Consider the following 22,416-nt stretch of genomic DNA (forward strand, 5'->3'; position numbering starts at 1 on the left):
TATCTAAAGTGTCCGTCGTGAATGTCATACCGGAAATTAAGGTCTAAAAAAAAACACGCACACACACACTTGCACGTATAGCATCTCGTGCACGCGTATCATTTGTATGATTGTATAAATTGTTTGGTGGAAATCATAATAAAGATCTAAAGATCGGATGTTTGAATCAGAAGACTGCAGCGACGAGGAATCCACTATGTAATGCAATTGTGTAAGACATTTTCTCATAAGCGTGTGTTTATGTTTGATTGGGTGCACTTTGTATAAATGATCACAATGTAATGAGAGTCGTGGTTAGCGCGTTGGCCTAACAGTGGAGGACTTGGATTCAAATTCAGGTCGATCCACCAAATTCAGATAGATCCACCTGTGTGAAGTTTCTATGATCATCCTGGGACTGTGTGGGTTTTCTCTGGGTACTCCGATTTCCTCCCACATTCCAAAAATATGCATGTTAGCCTGATTGGACACTCTAAAAGTCCCCTAGTTATGACTGTGAGTGTGAATGGTTGTTTTTCTCCCTGTGATTGACTGGTTCCCCCACCTCTGGCCTGAAATCAGCTGGGATAGGCTCCAGCACCCCCCAAAAAATGAAATGAGATCAGATGAGTCATACAATATTACATTGATCTATTCCAGAAATAACTTAGCCAATGTTACCACAATGTTGACATCAACACAATGAATTTTCAGTTATTTTTCTATCTGTTTAAAACAAAACATGACTAAAAGTATTGTCCAAAAATGACACACATTTCTTTCTTTGTATTTCCATTATAGGTTGTCCAAACTGAGGTTTATCGCTTTTCTGGGGCCGAAACTCAAGTTGTGACTTGCCCCCCTTGGAGGAAAAAAGGCTGCCATATCCTGGGGAGTGTTCTGGTATGTCAGCATTGCTCTGATTGAATTTCATAGACTGCTTCATGTACTGTAAAAGCCTTGTTTTTATGACGGCACCATTCCATTGCTTTGACAAGTATCACCCGTAACTATATCCTGTTTTGATGCCCTCCTATGGCAGGTTTATTTTTTCTGGGAGATGGCTCATCACTCATCTTTTAAAATGTGAATTGAATCAATGTTCAATGGCACTAAACTGCTTCAGTGGCTTAAAAAACACTGCAAATATTTAGTATATTGGCCTTTGCAAAACACTTTTGATATCCTTTAGGGCTGCTACAATTAAATAACTAATACTATACCAACATAGTTGTTGACTATTTTCATAATTGATTGTTTTGCAATGTTATTTACCTCAGAATTGTGCAATTACTTTACAGACTATACATTGTAAATACTGTTGGATCTAAGCTTAGGAATAAATTATTTGCATTTTTTTGCCATTTTTCATAAATAACAAACCATAAAGTATAATTTTGTAGATTATTTGTCTTTAAAATATTTTTTAGAAAAGTCTAAAAAATTCTAAATGACAATTTTATTTTTGTTTTTATTATTTATACGAAAGAAGAACATAAAAAATGTACTATTCTAAATTTATTGTTTACCTTGATGAAAGCAATTGACTATTTATAATGATTTAACCTTACAAATATATTTGCTAACATTTGCTTTAGCAACCCATGATACAGTTGCATAGTATTAAACGTCAAACTTTATTTAATGTATTTTTTATTCGCATATTATTTCTAGGGTCAATCAATGCACGTTCAAGGCTAAAATCTAAAGCCCAGCACAATCTAACAGTAAGTATTTATATTTAAGCATTCTAAAATGAGTTCAAAGTCCACATTTATATGCGCCACTTGATGTGTATTTTCTGTTGAAGCTCCTCGAAGCTCATACATGGCAACGTCTAACTTTCATCTCCATTTACTCCCACCCGTTCTCTCTCGTTCTTTATTATCATAGCATTGGCGTCAAAGGTTTTTAAAGACAGGGCTCTGACGAGCGCAGTCAGTCACTCTGTTCGCTCATAAAATGAAATGTCACGTAAGTATCAGTCTCTTAAACTCCCTCTCTTCTCCCCCCTCCCCTTCTATGGTTGATTGACGGTGCAGTGAACGATACGGCGGCATCAGAGAGTGGCGCCTGACAGTTTGATTTGACAGCCCTCTTCAAACCAAATATACTCCTTGTTCCTGACACTGCATCAGTTTGACAAGAGGTAAAATGGGACGATGGGGTTTGGGGGAGAAAAAAAAAAGACATTTGCAAATATCTGTACAAAATGATACAACTGCATACACTTGAACGTCGCTCGTTTTGATCTTTTATTTGTCCTCATTTAGATGGTGCAATATAATCCATCCATATTTATGGAATTGTCCATGATGGACGTTCAAGCCATCCAATATTTTGCGCTTTCTGGTAAGTCAATGAGTTTATGAATATAACATGTTTCGTGCCATTAGCTATCAAACATGCTTGTATGAGAGCATGTGTCAAAGTGGCGGCCCGGGGGCCAAATCTGGCCCGCCGCATCATTTTGTCTGGCCCAGGAAAGTAAATCATGAGTGCAGATTTTCAGTTTTAGCATCAAATTAAAATGAAGAGTATAGATCTATATTAAATGTCATGATTTTCCCCCTTTTAAATTAATAATTGTCATTTTTCAATCCATTTTTTCTGTGTTTTTAGTTCAAAAATCCTTTTGTAAAATCTAAAAAAATATATAAAAAAAGCTAATATAAATATTGTTTCAGATCTATAAAAAACTCAATATTCAGTGCTTTTAATCCAGTTCTTTTAATCCATTTATAAAACCCTAAACCTTAGCCTGACACCCTTGTACTAGTGTGTAAATGCAATGTGCATAGATTCCCGTTCGAGCTAAATGATTCATGGCAACCTTTTACATAATTTATAATTAATCGCAGCCCGTTGGCTTGGAATTTATGAATTGTGAAAACGCCTCGCCGCCATAGCGATAAACTAATTAATATCTTAAGTTCCCGATGCTCAGCACGCCGGGTGTACAGGGCGGGAATAATGCAAGGCAACAACAGAAGATCTGTGCATTGAAGTAGTGAATGTCTGAATGTGATGGCCGCAATATGCATTTGCCTGAAGAACCTAACGGGGTGGGGGGCTTGGAATCTTTTATCGGAGTTGTCACATGTTGTGGCTAATCACTCGGAGGGCCGTTATGATTAGTACTAATGCGTTTCCACCCTCTCGGCTGCGGGGCATGTTCAGTCGACTCGTTTTGCCGTGGTTGTCAGAAAAGAAGAGAATGGGGAAACTGTACGATTGGCAGGAAAATTAGCCAGAAGAAGTTTTTGGTTGTTTACATTTGTAAACAGCAAGGCGGTCTCAGTAAAATGTAAAGCTACTGTTTCTTTAGAAGTGATGATGATTGGATGTCAAATCCTTTCAAAAATTGACAGTTCAAATGGATTTTTCATCCATTGGATAATAACAGAGTGTACTATTAAGTATTCTTATTTTTTTAAAAACCTCAAACTGATTTATTTTTGTTATGATCGTTGTTTTTTTTACTGAACAACAGGATTTATTGGCTATAAGCTATGAAACTACCAAAAGAAAGAGTGGCCACACTTGGTAAAATGGTTGTAGTTTTTCTCATCCTCTCATAATCTGCAGTTAAATATGAGTTGGTATCACCAAAAACAATGTTTAACCCGGTATTTCCCTCCTAGATTAAATGACGTGATAATCTGACACACTAATATTTTTCTGTGCTGATCTTTAAGCCAAAGCCAAACAACCCTGCCGTTACAGTGAGGTGCTCGGACGTTTGGTCGCCGGTCTTTTGGTTGCCAGTCTTTTGGTCGCCAATCGAATGGTGACATAGTTTACTGTTGAAACTAACTCTTAAAATTATATTCATGAGAGAAACTTTACTATCTAAGAGAGAGAGTTTAATATCTAAGTACTTTTTAATTTTTAAGTACTGTTTAATACCTAAGTACATTTGACCGGCGACCAAAAGACCAGCGACCAAACGTCCGATCACGGACACCTACCATCTAAAAAACCAACCGAATTGCATAAATTGGTGGCCATAAACCCTAAGATTGGATGAATATTAGATAACAAAGAAGCAAAATGCAAATATGTTGCACAACTACCAACCTATAGCTGACTTTGCACACAATGGTTGCCGTGATCTTAAATCGACATGCCGATGTTTTCGAAAAGGAGCCTCCGGTTCAAGCCTAACGAACGGCGTTTACGAGCTCGGTGTATTCTTAGTTTTGGGCAGTAAATTTCAAGGCGAGCGTCTGCTAACTCTCCACGCTAGCATGTCACAGACAAAGAAGCGCTTCTCCACTAATGGTCCCTGAGGCTTCGCCACTATCTATTGATCTGCTGTCACCCAATTTCTCTGTGACTTATGCCCCTTCTTAATTCCTATTACTGTGCACACTGAAGCCTTATCGTGGGGGAACAATGGCTTTGTTGTCACTGGGGGCAAGAAAAAATATGAGATTGCGGGCGCCAACTCGTGACTCTTTGCCGCATCGTGACCTCCGCACGCTCTCCACTAGGCTAATGCTAGAAGCTCGCCACCGCATCAGAAAATTGCATCTTGGCTTTTTTTTTCCTCCTTTAAAAAAAAATGCAAACCATAAAAATGTCCTAGTGATGACTAGTCACTAGGCTTCCTTTCAATTATGTTTCTCTTCTCTTTTTCTACAAAGAGTAATAAAGCCATAAATTGCAGATCCGGCAGAAGGTACCCGCATTCCGTCCGTGAACTGCAGTTGAAGGTGCCATAAAGTACCTACAAAGTCAAAGATAAGGATTTACAGTTATTTAACATTATACCGCTACCTTAAATCACTCGGATAAGAGAATTAAATGCGGGCTTTGGCTTCTTTGTCCTTTTGCCAAGACTCTTTGTTATCTTTAAGAATGGAGTGGACATCACAAAGATGTGAGGTAGCTGACCTATGATGGTGATCCTTGAATAGGCATGAGAATACAGAGATATATATGCATTGGGTTTTTTTTGGATGGTAGAATATTTTTGGTTTTCAAAACATACTCTTGCAGAAGATTTGAAATCCAGTTCTACATAAATCAAAGCCATGACTTTGTAATATCAGCCTAATTGCATAATCATCTGTCTAAGTCAGGGGTAGGGAACCTATGGCTCGGGAGCCACACATGGCTCTGTTGATGGGTGCATATGGCTCTCCACTAACCTTTGAGGTAAACTATGGAAACTGCTGGTGAGAAAGCACAGGAATAGGGGCGTTACGTTGGTATTGTGGCAATGACACTACCCCCAGCGCCTTATTATAACCATTTCTTTTCCATTACACTCTTTTGCATGGATTTTCTCATGGCAAAATAATTCAGAGACTTTCTGTACTTTAAAAGTGTTGTAGTGACTAAAAAAGGTATGCATGGTAAAATATAGGTTTCATAGGGTTTTTTTTTTCGCCCCAAAAATTAGGAAGGACTGATATCAACAAAATAGCTTCATTTAAAGTTCATACCCATTTTTTAATCTGTGGTTGGAGTTACCCCATCATCTTATTTTCAACCAAAATAACGCCATGTGGCCTCGATAAATGAGATCATACAGTGAATGAAAACCCTTGTTCACTTTTGGCATCCTCTTCCAAAACTCATGACTCCATCTGAGGGAAGACATCCATCTTTCTTATCAGGAAGGGTATTGATATCATATAAAAAATCTGCTCGTAATACTCTGCATTGTCTCAGCAATGGAGGCAGACGCCAGTCGCTCGTAGCATCCGAATGTCCCACTTTAAACAAAGACGCGTTTAGCCCGCTGGAAATCACTGGCTCGTTTCAGCGTGAAAACGTTCACGTCAGAACGGCAGAGATGGCCGCCACTCGCGTTCAACATCTCCGGGTTGGCGACCCCGCAGCTATGATAAATGTCAAGCTCGACAATGTCCCGCTAACTAGGCGCACCGCCGCTAGCCAATCATCTCGTTATTGACCGAGAAGGCGTAAAGGGGGGGTCTGTAATGCGACTCTAAATGCTACATTACAGCCTATTTATCCAGCTAAGCACGGATAGTCATTCACTTGGCTCCGATTCCAACCACCCCAACACCGTTCTTCATATATTTTCATCCATCTCACCAAAGACAAATCAAATACGTCACAATAAACGGAATGGAAAGGAATCCTCCCAAAATCGAACCCATTATCTTTTACTCTACGTGTCACCATCCGGCAAATGCTTTGGTCTAACATTCTCTATTCGACACTGAAACCTTTGTGGTGCCCCTGTCGTCGTCTCGCAATACATCCATCTGCGAGATCTCACTCTCAGCTGTTCGCCCGCTTTGCATGCGACACAGTGTTTGTTGAAAGACGTCGGTTATGACACGGTGTCGTGTTCGCCGACTCGGATTCGGACCGACGTGATGACAGCACTTAATTCATTCAATCCTGATGGCGTTAAAATAGCGCTGTTGCCTATACATTGACCTTCTCTACAGGGCTCGCATCTTTTTCGGCTTTTTCGACCCTCTGTCGACCTTATTGCGTAACTCTGTATCTGACAGCTGTCCCAATTCACATGGGATTGAACGTCTATTATATTATATTATAGTCTTTAAATGAAGGAATCATAATGGTGGTACCAAAAGTATCATACTGGGATACTTTGACTTCACATGGGGCCTTTTTTTTCAAATTTGTTTTTCAGTGTGCATACATTAGTAGGATCAGTCACAGGTCTGCTTAATGTTTCACCAAAAATGTGTTTTCACTGCTTTTTCAGCCAGAAATAGTATTTTCCAGGAAATCAACTCATCCCCTACTGCAGCTTAGTAGTAAATAAGTGCAGAATTGTAACATTGGTTAATATTTTAATGGAAAATGTATCATTCATACATCATCACATTTAAAAAAAAACATCTGCAAACAGTTAACTCAATTCTTTTGAATCTTTTCTGCCACACAATTCAAAAGAAAAAACTGTACAGGAACCCAAAATGTCAAATTTATAAATTGATGGCGCTAACTTCCAAAGGATTAACAACAAATTGTGATTCATCGATTCATATTTTTACCCAAGCCTAATCTCCCAAAAGACCCTCCCTTCCCCTCCCCCTGACTTGGCAAGCTGGTATTAGCATGCCAACAACAAAATTTAAAACTGACAACAACCATTCAGAAGGCTTAGTAGCCTTCTTTCCCTGCCACGTAGGTCATATGCCTGAAAGGTATTTACGATACTTCACAACTGCTGAGCACCGAAGAGGCCATTCGTCGTCCGTATATCAATCAGCCGGGAAAAAAAGCTGAATGCTCGCTCCTCTATGAATAGCCAGATGGGTTTTATTTTGGCCGAGGGGGTCATTTCGTCAACGGGGACAGACCCCCCAGTCTGTCAAGTCTTGCCGTGACTGCTGTGGGTGGGAGGGAGGAAGGCTTGGCTAGGCAGGTGCTAAGACGGGATTGACAGTGGCCAAACACATGCTGAACTCTGTGAAATCGGGGTCTATTTTCACCACTATTGACGTATTAACACCCGTAAATATAGACACGGAGAAGAGTTCCCGTCCTCAAAATATGTAGTGTAATAGTGTTGATATAAAACAATTTGGATAGAAAATCAGCACATTATTTGAGCTTTTTATGTCATTTTATTAAGGAGAAAATTGAGGATGTGCTATTGGACTTTTTCCACTGCCATTGACTGGAATGGATGTTCCATCCTTTTAAATGGGGAGGGGATAATAGTAATTGATCACTATTTATTACTACTACTATGCCACCAAGTATGAATTGTGTTTTATTTAACCAATTATTACATAGAGTATTGGTGAAAAAAAGGGGGGGTTGTATGAACAAATTTGAGAGATTGTTTATTTTATTTACATTCTTTACTATTTTAAATAATTAATTTGCAGGTGGGTGCTTTTCAAAATGTTTACACATTGATTAAAGGTGGCATTAAAACGAAAAATAAGAAAATAAATTCAAAATTCAAAAATTCATGATTATTTGATATATACATATATTTTAAAGTGAGCTTTCCCAGTAAAAAGAACCCAACACATTTATTTATGGAGTAGCACCACCAATATTATTATATGCAGCTGTATATGATGACAATAAAGGCTTTTAATTGATTGATTTTGCTTTATAAAATGGTTTTCCCTTTGTCTGTTTTTTTAAACATGTACTGGTACTTTTCTCTTTTTACAAAAAATATATATTCATTACCATTAATGATAATATAGATCCAATCTATTTCCACAGGGAGGATGGCACCAACCAATCTTTGGCACTTGGCACTCCCAGTAAAAAAAATGGATGGGACGTCCATCAAAGTCAATGGCAACATGTAAGTTCCTTTACCTTTCTTCAACTACTTGTGAATAAGCCAATACGATCAAATTTCAGCAGTAGTCGTTTCTGTATGAACAAAAAAGACGATATCAGATTCACAAAACGCACACATAAACATCGCCCGCTGAGAATTTTTGCTCAAACGTAAAACTCCCAATCAAATCCTGGATCGCCAAAGTCTCCGGGGCGTCATCCGCAAAAACTCCGCCGCCATCCATCAACGCTATTGCCGTCCAGGACGGCCAGAAACTGCTTCTTTAAGCATTTCTCCGGGAGGCATAAAAGTATATTTACGGTCACCACGGGCAGGTATAAAAGAAGATTGGCAAACATGAAAATCAAGTCCTCTCGCGGGTGCCGTCCAGCCGCGTGCCGCCACGTTAAATCATTGGGCGGACGCTTGGAAAAACAACAGCCTGGTGAAAAAGCACCCTTTTTTTTCTCCTTCCACTCTCTCTCTCTCCCGAGTCTGTTATTGCAGTCGATGCCTTTTCCTCCTGCCCGTTTTCAGCCCTTCCTAATGAACTTCATCCGTCTTGTCCCGCACGCCAACGACACGTCGCAGTTTAATGTAACCTATAGTTTACCGTTTATTACCCGGCGCCGAGATTTAAGGATGCTGAGGATCGTGTTTCTGCGCATAAGTGATGCAGGATTGATTTCCTTTACAAATATATGAATCACCGGGGTCATTACAGCTCTGGACTCTTTCATTAAATTGAGCTATGTCTCCTGCTAAAACCTCACTCGCACCAGGAATATACTGTACCTCGCCGGATTGCAACATGTAAACTATAGCTTCATTTATCGCGCCGTTGCAGAGCATTGATCCCACGTCTGGGAAAAAAGACGACTGCTTACTTCCGTTGGCCTTTTTTGGGGGGGTTTTAATTAATTGAATGGTGAAAATATGCACAAATGTAATAAATACAAGGGAGGTGCTCTTTAAAAACAGCAAATTCTTTTCCTCGTAATGGATGGTAGAGCTCGGAAATGCCTCACGCACTTGGGCAATATTGACTCTTCAAATAAAAAGACATTCATGTAGATACAGCCATTTTGAATCCTCATTAGTCACCGCTAATCTGGAAACACGGGCCGTGAGTTAACGCCGAGAGGAGGTCGGCGTTGGCGGCCCGGTCATTAAAGGAGAAATAAAAGAGAAAATAAATCCAATCTGGGAAGGCCGGCTATTCATCATGTAGGCCACCGCTGGCTGCCTGCTTAACAGTTTTATTGAGTCATTCAGCCTGGCCGAGCTGATAATCCATTTATTGTGAACAACGCCTGACTTCAACCTCAAAGTGCTGCGTTCAGGTGATGTTAAACTCTGCCGTCTTTTTATTTATTTTATAGACATATTGATCTATGGACGCGGCATTTTGCCTCAAATATTTTTCTAAAAATAGAAGGCTGGCATATTTAAATTTACGTTTTGGCCAAGTGGTTTAAAACTAAAATGGTAGCCTCGGTAGTATAAAATCCTCAACATTTGAGACCTCACCGTACTTTTGTAAACACCTGATTTCATGGGTGCAATCTTTGCAGACTTATGTTGTTGCCATATACTCAAAAAAGAACCCCAAAAGTTGAGTTGATCAAAAAAAATGCATTATGGAGTGTAAACATAGCCTATAACTTCCATGTTGTGTATTGTAATATCATATAATATCATTTTGTGGCTAATAACGGAGCTGATCTGTATAGTGGAGCTTTTTCCTCAGTTGGTCCATAACCCATCTGGTGTCATCTATAAGCAATTTCACAATATTTTGTTGCTGAATTGTTTGATGTTAGTAGTGAATTGCAGTAGTTGACAGTACTAATGCAGAACTACATTGACAATTGGAGTTCAATGCATCATTTTTGCTCCGTTTTTTTAAAGCACAATTTGAACTAGCAGCAAACTTCCAAGTTAAATGTATTTTAAATAACAATGCAACCAAAAAATGTGTCCCTATGCACCCCAAGTTGTACCACTTGTTAAGTCACAATCATCCTATTAAATTGTGTGTGACTTCTCATTCGTTGCCATTGATTGCACAGAACCGTTGCTTGTAGATAGAACCAATGCAAAGCAATTCTTAAGGTTACTGTGCATTGAATTGAACACGTGGCTGTGGGGCGCTGACAAGACCCCTGAGATACGAACCGAGTCCACAAGGCCCATATTCACCAGCATCAGAATCCCCATTGGACCCCGCTCACCACCTTGTTACATGCATCGACTGCATACAGTTGGCCACTGTTTTGCTAAAAACTGATGGACTGACCTGTGGAATAGATTCATACTGTCAGTGGGAGGGGAAATTGTGTTCGTAGGTTCCGTTAGATAAATAGATAGTGTGTTGTTCGTACCAAATCTTAACAGGTACTAGAAAATAAGGGACAGTGGGATTGCGTATTTCCAGTTGCTAAAAATTAATCCGAGTGGTTATGTTTCCAATCTGTTATGATGAAATTAGCCTTGGACAAATAATATATGGTTAGAAGAGAGTTCCACATTTTCCATGTAATTTGATCATCTTTGATTAGTTACTTGTCGTGGCTGTTTACAAACACCCGCGTTGTTTGTTTAAAATGGCACCCTCCAATCTCTACGGACAGTGGCTGTTGCCAATTTTGGTAGCTGTTGTGATATAACGACGTTTAACTTGATGCGGAAGTCATTTGTGACATAACGCAGACTATTAAGAGTGTCTTCTGTCATCATCACTTTCAATTTACAATTGAATTTGAATGGCAAATCGTGTACTCTTTGGTGAGAAGCAGCATTTGACAAATGCACAACTATTGGAAGGACTGATTGAGGGTGAATTTTCAAAGAATATGATTTTACATCTGAGGTTTTATCAGGCTCAGTCAACCATCAAGCGACGGTCCATTTTTCTACCGAGTGAAACGGGGCACCGGCCCGATTAAACCGTATCCCAGTCGCCACTGATTTATTGTGACAGCGGCAACTCCCGGCAGAAGGCCACGTCGTCAGGTGTTGGGACTCGTGCAGGCGGGAGGATACTTGATAGGCCTCTAGTCTTTGTGAGAAAGTCCCCGGTGAGGCTGCTGAGAAGGCTCAAAATGCTGATTGCCGTACATGCGGCTACAAATTCACTTGAGCCCAGACAGACTGCTCTTGTTGGACTTGGAAAAAAAGCTCCAGCTGGATTTTTTTTTCTTCTTTCCAACGAGTATGTTTGCCTGTGATAAGGAATTTATGTTTTACGATGCCTTCTGGGCGATAAATCAAAGTCAGTGACTGTAAAATGACGCATGTGTGACCATAAAGCAAGGGACACTTGAGCAGTGTACCAGTGCATGGCGTATTGAAGGGAAAACTTGTGTATACAGGGAGGTTATGTAATTAAAAGTCGTCAAAATCTGAAACTAATTGAGTCAGTAATACTCTTTCAATGCCAATGTCATTCACTGTAATTACAATGTGGAGTGTCATCGACTATTTTTGTCATCAACTCCAATTTCGATTTTTGTCTTGATAGCTTCAGTTAATGGAAACTGCAGTTCAGATGTTTGAAGTTTCATGGCAAAGTAACAGAGCTGTAAACTTATACGTTTTCCCCATATTTTTTGATCATTTCAAATTGTGTACGCCATATAGCAATTTTAGTAAGGGGATTTTTTTTCAATTTTTTGTAAAACCGAACTCGTTTTTATCCATTTCGGCTCTAATCCGGAACGTATCGGTCTCTGGTAGCAGACGAAAAACGTCATTGTTGACTGCTAATATTGTCACGCATTTAGAATGATGTGCTCGCGTGTGCCTTCCCCTTATTACTATATAAATATAGCGTGTCAGCAAGCAATGTACTTAGATAGTCAAGCTGTACTGTTATATATTCTTTGCGAAAGTATTCATCTTTTCTACTGCCCTTTTGTGGCAAAAGTGCAAACTATCCATTGAAGTGAAAACAGAATAGTACATTATTTTGACATATTTAATTTTGTCATGCTGGATGTTAGAAGTTTGAAAAGATGAACTTCTTTTCCATTTGTTTCTGTGGTTCATCACGATTTGTACTTTTTATTGGCCACAAAACTCCTACTTAGTTTTTATCCTCTTTTTATTTAATAGATTTGAGATAATCTGCTGTCTATATCTTTCACGCCAGAAAATGACTAAAGTCATCTGAGCCAGCCGCGTTAAATCAAAGATCATTAAAAAAAATAGAGCATCCTAATGTCCTGATTCTCAGAAATAATCAAAAAAAATATATGGCCAAACTACTTTAACCTCTTTCATTACTCCCAGTTTTCACTGGCACATTTTTAAAGGACATAAATCCACTTGACGGGCATGATGGATGATAACTTGGGGTTTTGCTCTTTTTTGTGGGAAGGGTCTACTAAATAAGATGCAAGGGGGAGCTTCTTTAATAAGGGGATGTCTTGTGCCTTAAGAAAAAAAGAAGAGACTAAAAATATTGGGACTCCTTTGAACTTTTTGAATGATTGAAGCCAAACATAAATAGAAGATTCCAGCATACTTACACCAATAAACTTGAGTCGACTTGAGTTTTTCCCCGCAGCTTGACTTGACACTGTTGATTTAGAGTTTAGGTGCTAGTTTTTGTCACCTCTATGTAAAATGTGATTTATTAAGCAAGTGGACAGTTCGTGTCGTTGTCTTCTGATCTTGAGCCAAAAAATATTGCCTTTTCTTGACCCCACAACATCTGCTAAGCCCTTTTAGTTTGTCGTATATTACCTGTGAGAAGGAGGGCAGGTGTTCCCAACTGGAACCACAAAACGTGAAAAGCCAGTTCTGCATTTGACTCATTTTAACTTTATTTTAACTTCCACTGATGGCCAATGGTGCTGAAAATAGGAAATATGTATTTTGTTCCAAGGTTCTAATTCGTATTTGGCATAACTAAAATGCTTGTTTTTTGCAAAAAAATAGGTTTCCGGGGAAAATCAACCAATGAAAACACCTTAAATTCCACGTTTATTTAATTCTGCTTTCATATATATGCACGCTTTCTTCCTTATTTTATAGGCTAGCTTTGACCTGAAATACCAAAAAATTACATTTAACATAAATATATTCTGCAAAGCTAGGACATAATACTGGAAATTTTGACCTTTTTTTACCTGTTTAATGACACTTTTTCCTTCAGTTTTTACCCTAGCAACAAAAATCAAAGGTCTACAAAACAGGTATAAAAGAAAAAATATTTACTGTTACGCGGCACAATACTTATCATTGACAATTTTAGGAAACTTGCAATTTCATGTGCTTCTTGATCTCCATAATGGCTCTCTTTAATATTACTGAAGAAGCCTTAATCCTCTAATCGTGGCGCTCTTTACACTTACGAGCAAACATTTACAACTATTTAATAAGCCGTACCTATGAGAGTGGTGCATAATTAAATCTGGCTGGCGGCTGGCCATCGTCATTAGTCACACATTATAGATTGCTGATAACGTGTCTCTCATAAACTTCCCGGTAAGATGTGAGCATCACTTTTTTTATTAATCTATTTTTTTATATGGTTGATTGGTAGAAAATTTTCATATTTACAGCCTCTAATGTGAGAAAACACTCATTCAAGTTGGGGGTCATGTGCATTTACAGCCAGTAACCCTTTTTGGCAGTAACCTATTTATACAAGGTGTTTCAAGATGTTCAAATTGGAATTTTTAATGCAGGAAGGAATTGTTGTGGTCTAATCGTGCAGTGTGCAATAGTTTTGGACTGAGAAGTCAAATTGTGGCTTTATTATTTTAGTGAAAGATCTCGAAGTTGAGTTTTGTACATATAAACATAAATGTCTCATAAAAAGTTATATATTGGCTGCATGTAAACATGGGCTGTGTTTCTGGGTGTTCACCATCTTGCATTTAACGGCTTTGCTGTATTTATTTGTAAATGTGATGGCTCAATAGGTGGTGGTTTAAACCTAAAAGCGGACTGATGACGTTTTGAAAAAAATACTAAATAAAATTTGCCTGTTTACTTCCAAACCATCATTTCATCACTCCATGTAATGTGAGATTTAATATCCCTGCATGCATTCTAATTTCGGTAGGAAGCGGGTGGCGGTATTGGACAAAATAGCAGCTCACTGTTTATTGGCTATACCTTTCCTGCTGTTTTTGGACCCGTTTTTTTCTAGATGAGTTCAACCGTGAACTCCTTTGTTATCCTAATATGGTAACTTAAAAAACGTATAGGTTGGTACACTCATAAGTCAAGGTCAAGATGTGTATTTTAAAAGCGTACAACAGTATGCATCATAGCTCAAATGTAAACAATGTGTGGGAAAACTATAAGAACAAATGCAATCCCTGGTGTGTGAAATCCTGGATCCACTTCCTGTCGTTTCAGCAGTTTAGTCAGGAACAGTCAAACAAACAAGTTGAAAACGTGACCTTTTTTTGAGCGGCAGAGGATGTGATGGTGGATGGTTGGTTCCACGAAACGGAATAATTACCCTCGCGAAGACGGACGGAGACTTTGCACCTGCGTAGGCGGGAGTGAACGCTGTCACTGAGTGCCCATGAAAAATGGGCGGCTGGGCGATAGCCTCGGGCTAAGGCCAACGTTTGAAGGATATCAAACACCCGCGGTGCCTCCGACTGACCTCTTGTCTCGGACGTCTTGAGCTTGTGTTTGAGTCTCGCCGATGTAATGTTGCGCACAACGCTCTGTCAGACATCTGCTTTTCATTTCCTGCGAGAAAAACAGCCGCTAATGTAGTCAGGATGGGATCTGTCACTCAGGTTATTGCAGTAACTGGATAAGTAGTTGTGTTGAACTTTGAAGGACAATCAAGTTCTCTTGAAGAATTGTTTAAAATAGACTAGAACTTAATCCAGGCAAGTGTTTTTTTTTAATCCAGATTTTATTTTTTGTGCCACTGTCTAAAACTCTAAGTTGTACCTTTACCAAAAACTGACAATTTTTAAATTAAAGCATACATCTCCATATTTTTTATTCAAGTATAAGTATAGCTCATAGCAGTCTATCTTTTTTATCCTCTGCAAGAAGACATACCTACACCATATACATACCTCTTTTAAAATACTTCACAGTATGTGAAATTGCTATACGTACTGCACATATATGAATTTATGACTTCAAGACAACTTGATTGTCATTCGAAGTTCAACACAACTACTTATCCAGTTACTGCAATAACCTACTAATATACTAATAATACAATAGACCTAAATATTTTCCGAGCAAAATCCAGCGTCAAACGTGTGGGAAACCGATTTTTCTACTGCAAAAAAAGCCGTCTAGAAGTTTAGGGGTTAGCGATTGGGCCTTTTTTTTGGCGTCGGCACGGCCTCGGCTTTTTCTTTCCACTCATGCCAAAGAATTTCGCACGGCAATTAGCTCCGTCCTCATTTGGGTCTCCAGTCCCGCAGGGTTAGCAGAGCCATTTATCATCCTCGGGGCTTGGAATGTCGCCACCCCAACTTAGGTACTTTTTTGTAAACAAGTCACTAGCTCTTTCCATGTCAATGCTTTTTTTTTTTTTTGAAAGATGGGTGGGGGTCAGGGCTGTTTCTTTCGTCCAATCGTCCGCCAGATCCTGGTCCGTTTCTCTTCAGATGGCAAATGTCATTACGCATGGCTCATTTCTCACGTGATAAATACGGTGGGCGAAATGAGCGATGACAACGCGAAGCGACGAAAAGCGAAACCGGCTTGTTATTTACGCTCGTCATAACCCTAAAGACACAGAGCCACTGGCGAGGCGAATTTACGGTGCTCTTTATGAGCCGACTTGACATTTAGCTCATGTTTACACACATATAGACGCGAGATAAGTAACCTTGTTAGACGGGCATTAAAAGCACTATTCTTGTTTTATGTTTGATCCGAGCCTCGAGTTACACCAAAAGCGTTGGCTGACGTACAAGTATTTATATTGCCTCCAAATGCCTGCAGGCCGTCATTAAAAGGCGAATTGAGTAGGCAGAGCCGTAAACGCACGTCGGATGCGTCCTGGCTCTCCTTTCGCCGCAACATCTTCGAAGGCGGCCAGGAAAATAATTGAACTACAGTGTGAGCACGTCTTTCTGAAGAACAACGCGTCATTACTTGGCTTGGTACTCGCCAAACCGTTCCCGAATCTGTCATGTGTTAAAGGAAAGCATGTCTGTCTTCATCAATCAGAATTAAGCAATTAGTTGGAGCTCCTTTTGGCTTGGCTTTCACCCTTACATACGATTTGGCTCAAAATTGACGCGTTCCGACGTTTGACTGTGATAAATCGAGCCTTCGTGATATTTTTCCGTCCTCAGATTTGATGACTTTACCTCAAGTTTTGGAAACCTACTTGTGTTTCGTCGAGGTACGAGAGAGTCGATTTATGAGGGTTTTTTATATGCAAAATGTTTGGCAATGAATAAATAGCTGTTTGGCAGATAAAATTAGTCGATAATTTTTCACTCAACCAAGTTTCAAACAACATCTGGGCGATCTAACTCCCAAAAGTTATAACGCAGCACAGTTATTTTTCACCAACTTTGAGTTAAAAAAAATATTCTTATTATTTTTAGTGGTTTTTATTAATTTATAAAGTAAATATTAGCATAAAATAAGTCTGAGTCTTGAAAACAACAACATTTGCAGTCAATATGTAAGAAATATCAAAAATATAATTATATTCAAGTTGCAAACTTATAAAGTCAATAATCAATTAAATAAATGTATAAAATATTGCCATTGAATTCACTCAACAATGCAAGGAATGCATAAAAATAACCATGACAAATATATATATTTTTAGACAGACTTTCTACTTGTGTATTTAAAGCTATTTCTCTGAAACATTCCGATTAATCCGCCATCCATTAATGTCAGACGTGCGTTTTTGAAAAGAACCCAAGTTCATAAAGTTCATTATTTCATATGGATAATTGAATTATCATGAGGATATTCTTGCCTAGGGTCAAATTTGACTGGGAACATACTGTGTGCATGCATGGAAAATCAACTCTGTGGTTAAGTGGAGTCACAGACGTTATCAGATGGGACTAATTGTCAAGGTTCAACGTCGGGGCGTATGATTGATGCGAGGCCGAGCTGTTTTTGTCGGCCTGTCAGGTGGCTGGAGTGTTTAATGTTCTCATTATTGCCGGTTCTGCTGTGTATATTTCTCTGTCAGCGCCACCGAAGCCATCTGACTCGCCGCGGCACTTGAAAGACCTCCGGGTCATCCGTCTTCCACCCCGAATGTTCAGCCTCACTCGGGCGCCGGTGATTTGTTATGACGCCGCATGCAGCTGACAGACAGGTTTTCTATAAAAGGAACACACACAAAAAACAGAAAGAATAAGAAAAAGAAGCATCCATTTTCTATCTTTCCCAGCTGGGGAAGCGCTGTTGCTTTTGTAATTGGGAGGACAAGCGGTGAAAAACATTGTTGTTTTGAACGTTAGTAGCCTTGCACTGTTGTTGCTGCATTTTCTTTTTAAAAAAAAAAAAAAAAGCCTTGACCCACTTTTGGAGAAGATAAGAAACAATTTGTGGGTTTAGAATAGCTTTGGGGAAATGGATTGCGAGCTGTTTTGAAAGAAGAGCTCACTGTAATGCAGCTTTTTGCATGATTTTTGACATCTATTGTCATTCAATGCGAATAAGTTCAACTGAATTTAACATACTACTAACTAGCAAAAAGCTGTAAAGATTCTCTCTGTTAAATGTGAATATGCAGGGTCACAACTTCAAATATTTCGTTCCTATGAGTCGTATTCTTAAGCAGTTTGAAATTAAGTTATGAAGAAATACCCCATCGCTTTTCCCCCATGATAGATTGTGTTCTGCAGCACTAATTCCAGATTCAGTCCACAGTCCATTTATCTCAAAGGAAAAATGACATGCCACATGCTGCAGATGGATTTTTTTTTTTTAACAATTAACGCAAAACTGCTGCTCTTCAAGCCTAATCACGAGCTGTACATTATGCCGGCTATTTAAGCAGATGGCACACTTGATACTACAAGCCCTTCCACTATATTAGCACATGCTCGTCTGTCATATTTGACTGGCCAAAGTAACATGTCCATCACCTGTAATGCTCTGCCAGCATCTGTTATGTCTTGTGCTCCATTTAAACGCCATTTTTCATTTCCAGCTTTGTTAAAAAGCCTTATATTTTTCTTGTTTCTTGCTATGTTCTGTCACGGTCATTGAACTGTAAAGGGAGGTGATAGATTTCCAAAAAGGGGTTGATTCAAAACTTTTGACAGGGCGGGAGTTTTGGTACTAAACATAATAATAATAATAATATAGTGCGCCTTATAGTCCTGAAAATACGGTATATGACATTCGCAAGTCAAATCAACGTACACTATTAAAATGAATATAATTATTTTTATTTGCATCTGTCGAGCCCTGAATACCCCCCAAAAATGTATATTATGTAGTATGCAGTATCTGATTATAATTAATTCAAATGTAAAGAATTTTGTTCAAGTCAAAGTTGAAAGACTGCCTGCATTGCATGACATTTAGGAAAAAAATATACTAATATTACGTGTTTTTTTTCTGCTTTTCAAAGCATCACCACAATCAATATTTTAAAAAAAAATCATGAATAAAAAAAAGTACATCCAAAATTAATGATGATATCCCCAAACCTAAACCCCCTCCCATCATCACTGTATCACTTACCTCAAAATGCAGTAAACATGTTTGCCAAGTAGCAAAAAACTCCCCCCACGAAGACTCCTAGTGTAATTTTAAGCGTGGGCGGACATGGTGTTGCGGGTTTTGGGTGTGGGGATGCGAAGAAGGGGAGCTACTTTTGGCCGCATTTACCCCGACGAAAGAGCACGACCAGCAGGGAGGCGCCGTGCCAGGGTGTCATACATTTAAGCACTGTTAAATTAGAGGCTGTTTACTGTTCTCAGTGGCCATTCGTCTTAGTCAACGTTGCTCTGCCTTTTGCAAATTTGTCCGTAAGCACTTCCACATGCCACAACCGAGCAGAGGCGGGCGGAAAGACAGGGTTATCGGAGGCGCTTTTTTTTTGTAGCTCTTCAGTCAGCCTGCAGTTAATTAGCCATCCACACACAATAGACCTAGTGGTCATTAATCATCCACAAAGCCCCCCCCCCCCATCCCACCCCCAACGTGGCAGCCGACAAACTGTGAGCAAGACGTTTTTAAGAGAGGCCCCCCACCCCCAAAAAAAAGTTTTCCGACTATGACAGACATCAAAAATGTCCTCTTGTCAATTGCAGTGTGTAAATTATAGGCTGTGTGGAGTGTTGAAAGACAAGAGCCCACTGTTTAACTCACTGTTGCTCTTTCTTCCTTTTGTGTGTTGACAGAATGTGGATAAGGGAACATCCAAAGAATGGCCTCCTCAACTTGACGTGAGTGTGCAAAATAAACACATTTTATACAATAAAGACGGGATATACTGTAATCAGGGATTGGTATTTGCAAGTTTTCCCATTTGTTGATACTTTACTTTGCTAAGGGGAAATGAGTATGAATACATACACATAAATACACATACATACACATACATACACACACATACACACACATACACGTACATACACGTACATACACATACATACACATACATACACATACATACAAATATACATACACATATACATACACATATACACACATAGATACACATATACACACATAGATACACATACATACAAATATATACATATATATACATATAAACATGCATATACATACATATACATACATATATATATTCACATATAAATACATATATGTACACATATAAATACATATGCACATATACATATACATACATATATATTCATACACATACACACATACATACATATATATATATACATACATGCACATAGATGCATATGATACTAACAAGCTAATTCAAATACACAGCAGAATTATTAAAAGAGCCACTTTATTTGACACCTACATTCGTATATACATGTAAAGAATCTGTTTCTGTTTTCTGCATGCGTCATATCTGGTTCTGTTTTAGTGAAACTGCTATTTCAAATTGTTTTGAATACATCACTCACCTTAGGGTTTGCACTGAAATTTATGAGGGAATTCCCAGCATGCCTTTTATAAAATGTTAATAATACGTGTCTGTTGCTTTTGTTAGTTGTGTATTCACACACTTCATAATCATGTGATATTGTCCAGCATCAGTGAAGGAAAAGCTTCCAAATGTTTGTTTTAAGAAATTTCATTAATTTTAAGCATTTAGGAGCCGGACCTCTGTTTGAGAAAGAATTTGATGCAGCCAATGGAAGCCACAATCTGCTACCGATTTGTTGTCGTAGCTCCAGGCCTTTAAATCTAAGTCTTGCTGCCTCGACACGGGTCATAAGATGAGAGCAGGAAGTCAGTTTAAGATGTGGGGGGGGAATCAGCCCTGATTGGATCATTAATAAGCTTGACAACAGACCGTTAATAAGGACAACAGTGTATAACAAGTGTTTAAAAATGTGTTTTGCTGAAGGTAGAGCCTCGGGCCAGAAGACCAGCCAGTGTCTACCACTGATTGGGATCTTTGTTTTCAGCTCATATAACAGCAAATGATCAATACCCTTAACTTTACTGGATGCACAATTTCTTTCTTGATAAAAAAATAATTGCTAATGTGGTTAAATATTAGTACAAGTGTGAATGGGTAAATGTCAATAGGTGTAAACAGAAACAGTTTCCCGAAAGTAAATATTTTTCTTTAAAAGCTATATAATTTTATAATTTTGTTGAATACTTTGTTCAATATTTCTAGTAAAACTGTTATAATAAATTACAACAATAAGATAGGAACTTTTTTATTGTTTATGATAATTTTTAATACTAGTATTTAGAAAATTACAATAATATGTTGATATTTACAAAAAAAGTGGACTAAACATTTTATGTATTTATTTTTTAATAAAACAGCTAATATAATTCAAGTTTAACTTTACTATTGTTGATTTGCTTCTAGCAGAAGGACACTTATTAAAGTCAAAAAGGTCCATAATATTTTCTTCCATGTGATAAAGAGCAACTGAATTGAGGAATCATGTCGGATTTGAATTTTAACACTCAAATAAAACTTTCACCAACATCTTGTTTTGGGTCAACACAACAACAGTGCCTTTCTTTACAAGACAGTTCACTGGATGTGTGCCATTATCAGCATTCGAAAAATAATCATAAGACTTTAGTTGAATAAGAACAGAGTGTGCCAACCTTATCTGAAGCCATCTAAAGTCATCTGAGAAGATAGTCTACTATTTCGGATAAATCAGCAGGGTTGACGCAAATCGCTAATCTTGCTACAGTTCCGCATTTTTCTTCAAAATTAGCAAATGCAAACAGATTTCTCTTAACTAAAATATTTGCAACTAAACTATGCTTAATTTTTAATAGAAATTTGAGAACAAGATGCAAAGGAAATTGAAAAAAAGGATACAAAAAATGGAAAGCAAAACAAAGTTTAAACACGATTAAATCTTCTGGACTATTTGTATGTTTTGCAGTCAGGGCTGGCAATCATAAGTATATGCATAAATACATGTTTTCAATAAGAGTATATCAAATATAATGATGTGTGTATACTTTGTTTCTACAAAATGGGACTGAATTTAGTACGTTTTTAACTGTACTGTATTTTCCTTAGATTCCACAAGATGGCAGAAAAGGATTTGAATGAAGTGTTTAAACTCACTTCAACCATTTTCTCGGAACAAAAACAAGATAAAACATGGAAACAGCCAAGACTTCATTCGGTGAGTTTTTAATCGATTACAAAAATGAGGTCATCCAAAAATTGCTGCAAGAAATTGCACATTTAAAGCATGTTTCAGTCCTATTGACATTAATAGACGTCCTATCCTTTTGCGAAATGTTGCAAACCTCGATAATTTGTCGGTTCAATGTAATTCACAAGCAGAATCAGGGGTGTAAAACATATGGCTAATGGGCTAAATAATGGACGCCTGGAGCATTGAATCTGGAATCAATTCTAAATATAATGAGAACCTCAGAGGAGCTGTTTTTGTAATACCTAACACGCAATTGCTCGTAACAGATCATTACAAACAGTATAATTATGTGTGCAACATAATGGAAAATGGCTACCATCCCAAATAGGGGGTGATCCTCTGCAAAAAAAACACTCCCCAAATTTTAAG

The 22,416-nt window shown here is 38.4% G+C and overlaps 1 protein-coding gene across 3 annotated transcripts in view; it reads left to right on the top strand.

Moving 5' to 3' along the window:
* Nucleotides 1-62: 62 nt before the first annotated feature.
* Nucleotides 63-22,416, top strand: part of LOC144212017 (uncharacterized) — a 73,022-nt gene continuing 50,668 nt past the window's right edge. For 2 of the 3 annotated variants that reach the window (XM_077739603.1, XM_077739601.1), the window contains exons 1-7: nt 63-211; nt 781-882; nt 2,022-2,128; nt 2,253-2,331; nt 8,185-8,269; nt 19,588-19,632; nt 21,903-22,011. In XM_077739603.1, coding sequence (XP_077595729.1) covers nt 2,253-2,331; nt 8,185-8,269; nt 19,588-19,632; nt 21,903-22,011 — 318 coding nt within the window. In that variant the 5' untranslated portion in view covers nt 63-211; nt 781-882; nt 2,022-2,128. The remainder of the gene's footprint in view (nt 212-780; nt 883-2,021; nt 2,129-2,252; nt 2,332-8,184; nt 8,270-19,587; nt 19,633-21,902; nt 22,012-22,416) is intronic. The other variant, XM_077739604.1, reaches the window with a different exon arrangement.

The sequence above is a fragment of the Stigmatopora nigra genome, chromosome 18 (genome assembly GCF_051989575.1).
Source record: "Stigmatopora nigra isolate UIUO_SnigA chromosome 18, RoL_Snig_1.1, whole genome shotgun sequence".
NCBI classification, from domain to species: Eukaryota; Metazoa; Chordata; class Actinopteri; order Syngnathiformes; family Syngnathidae; genus Stigmatopora; species Stigmatopora nigra.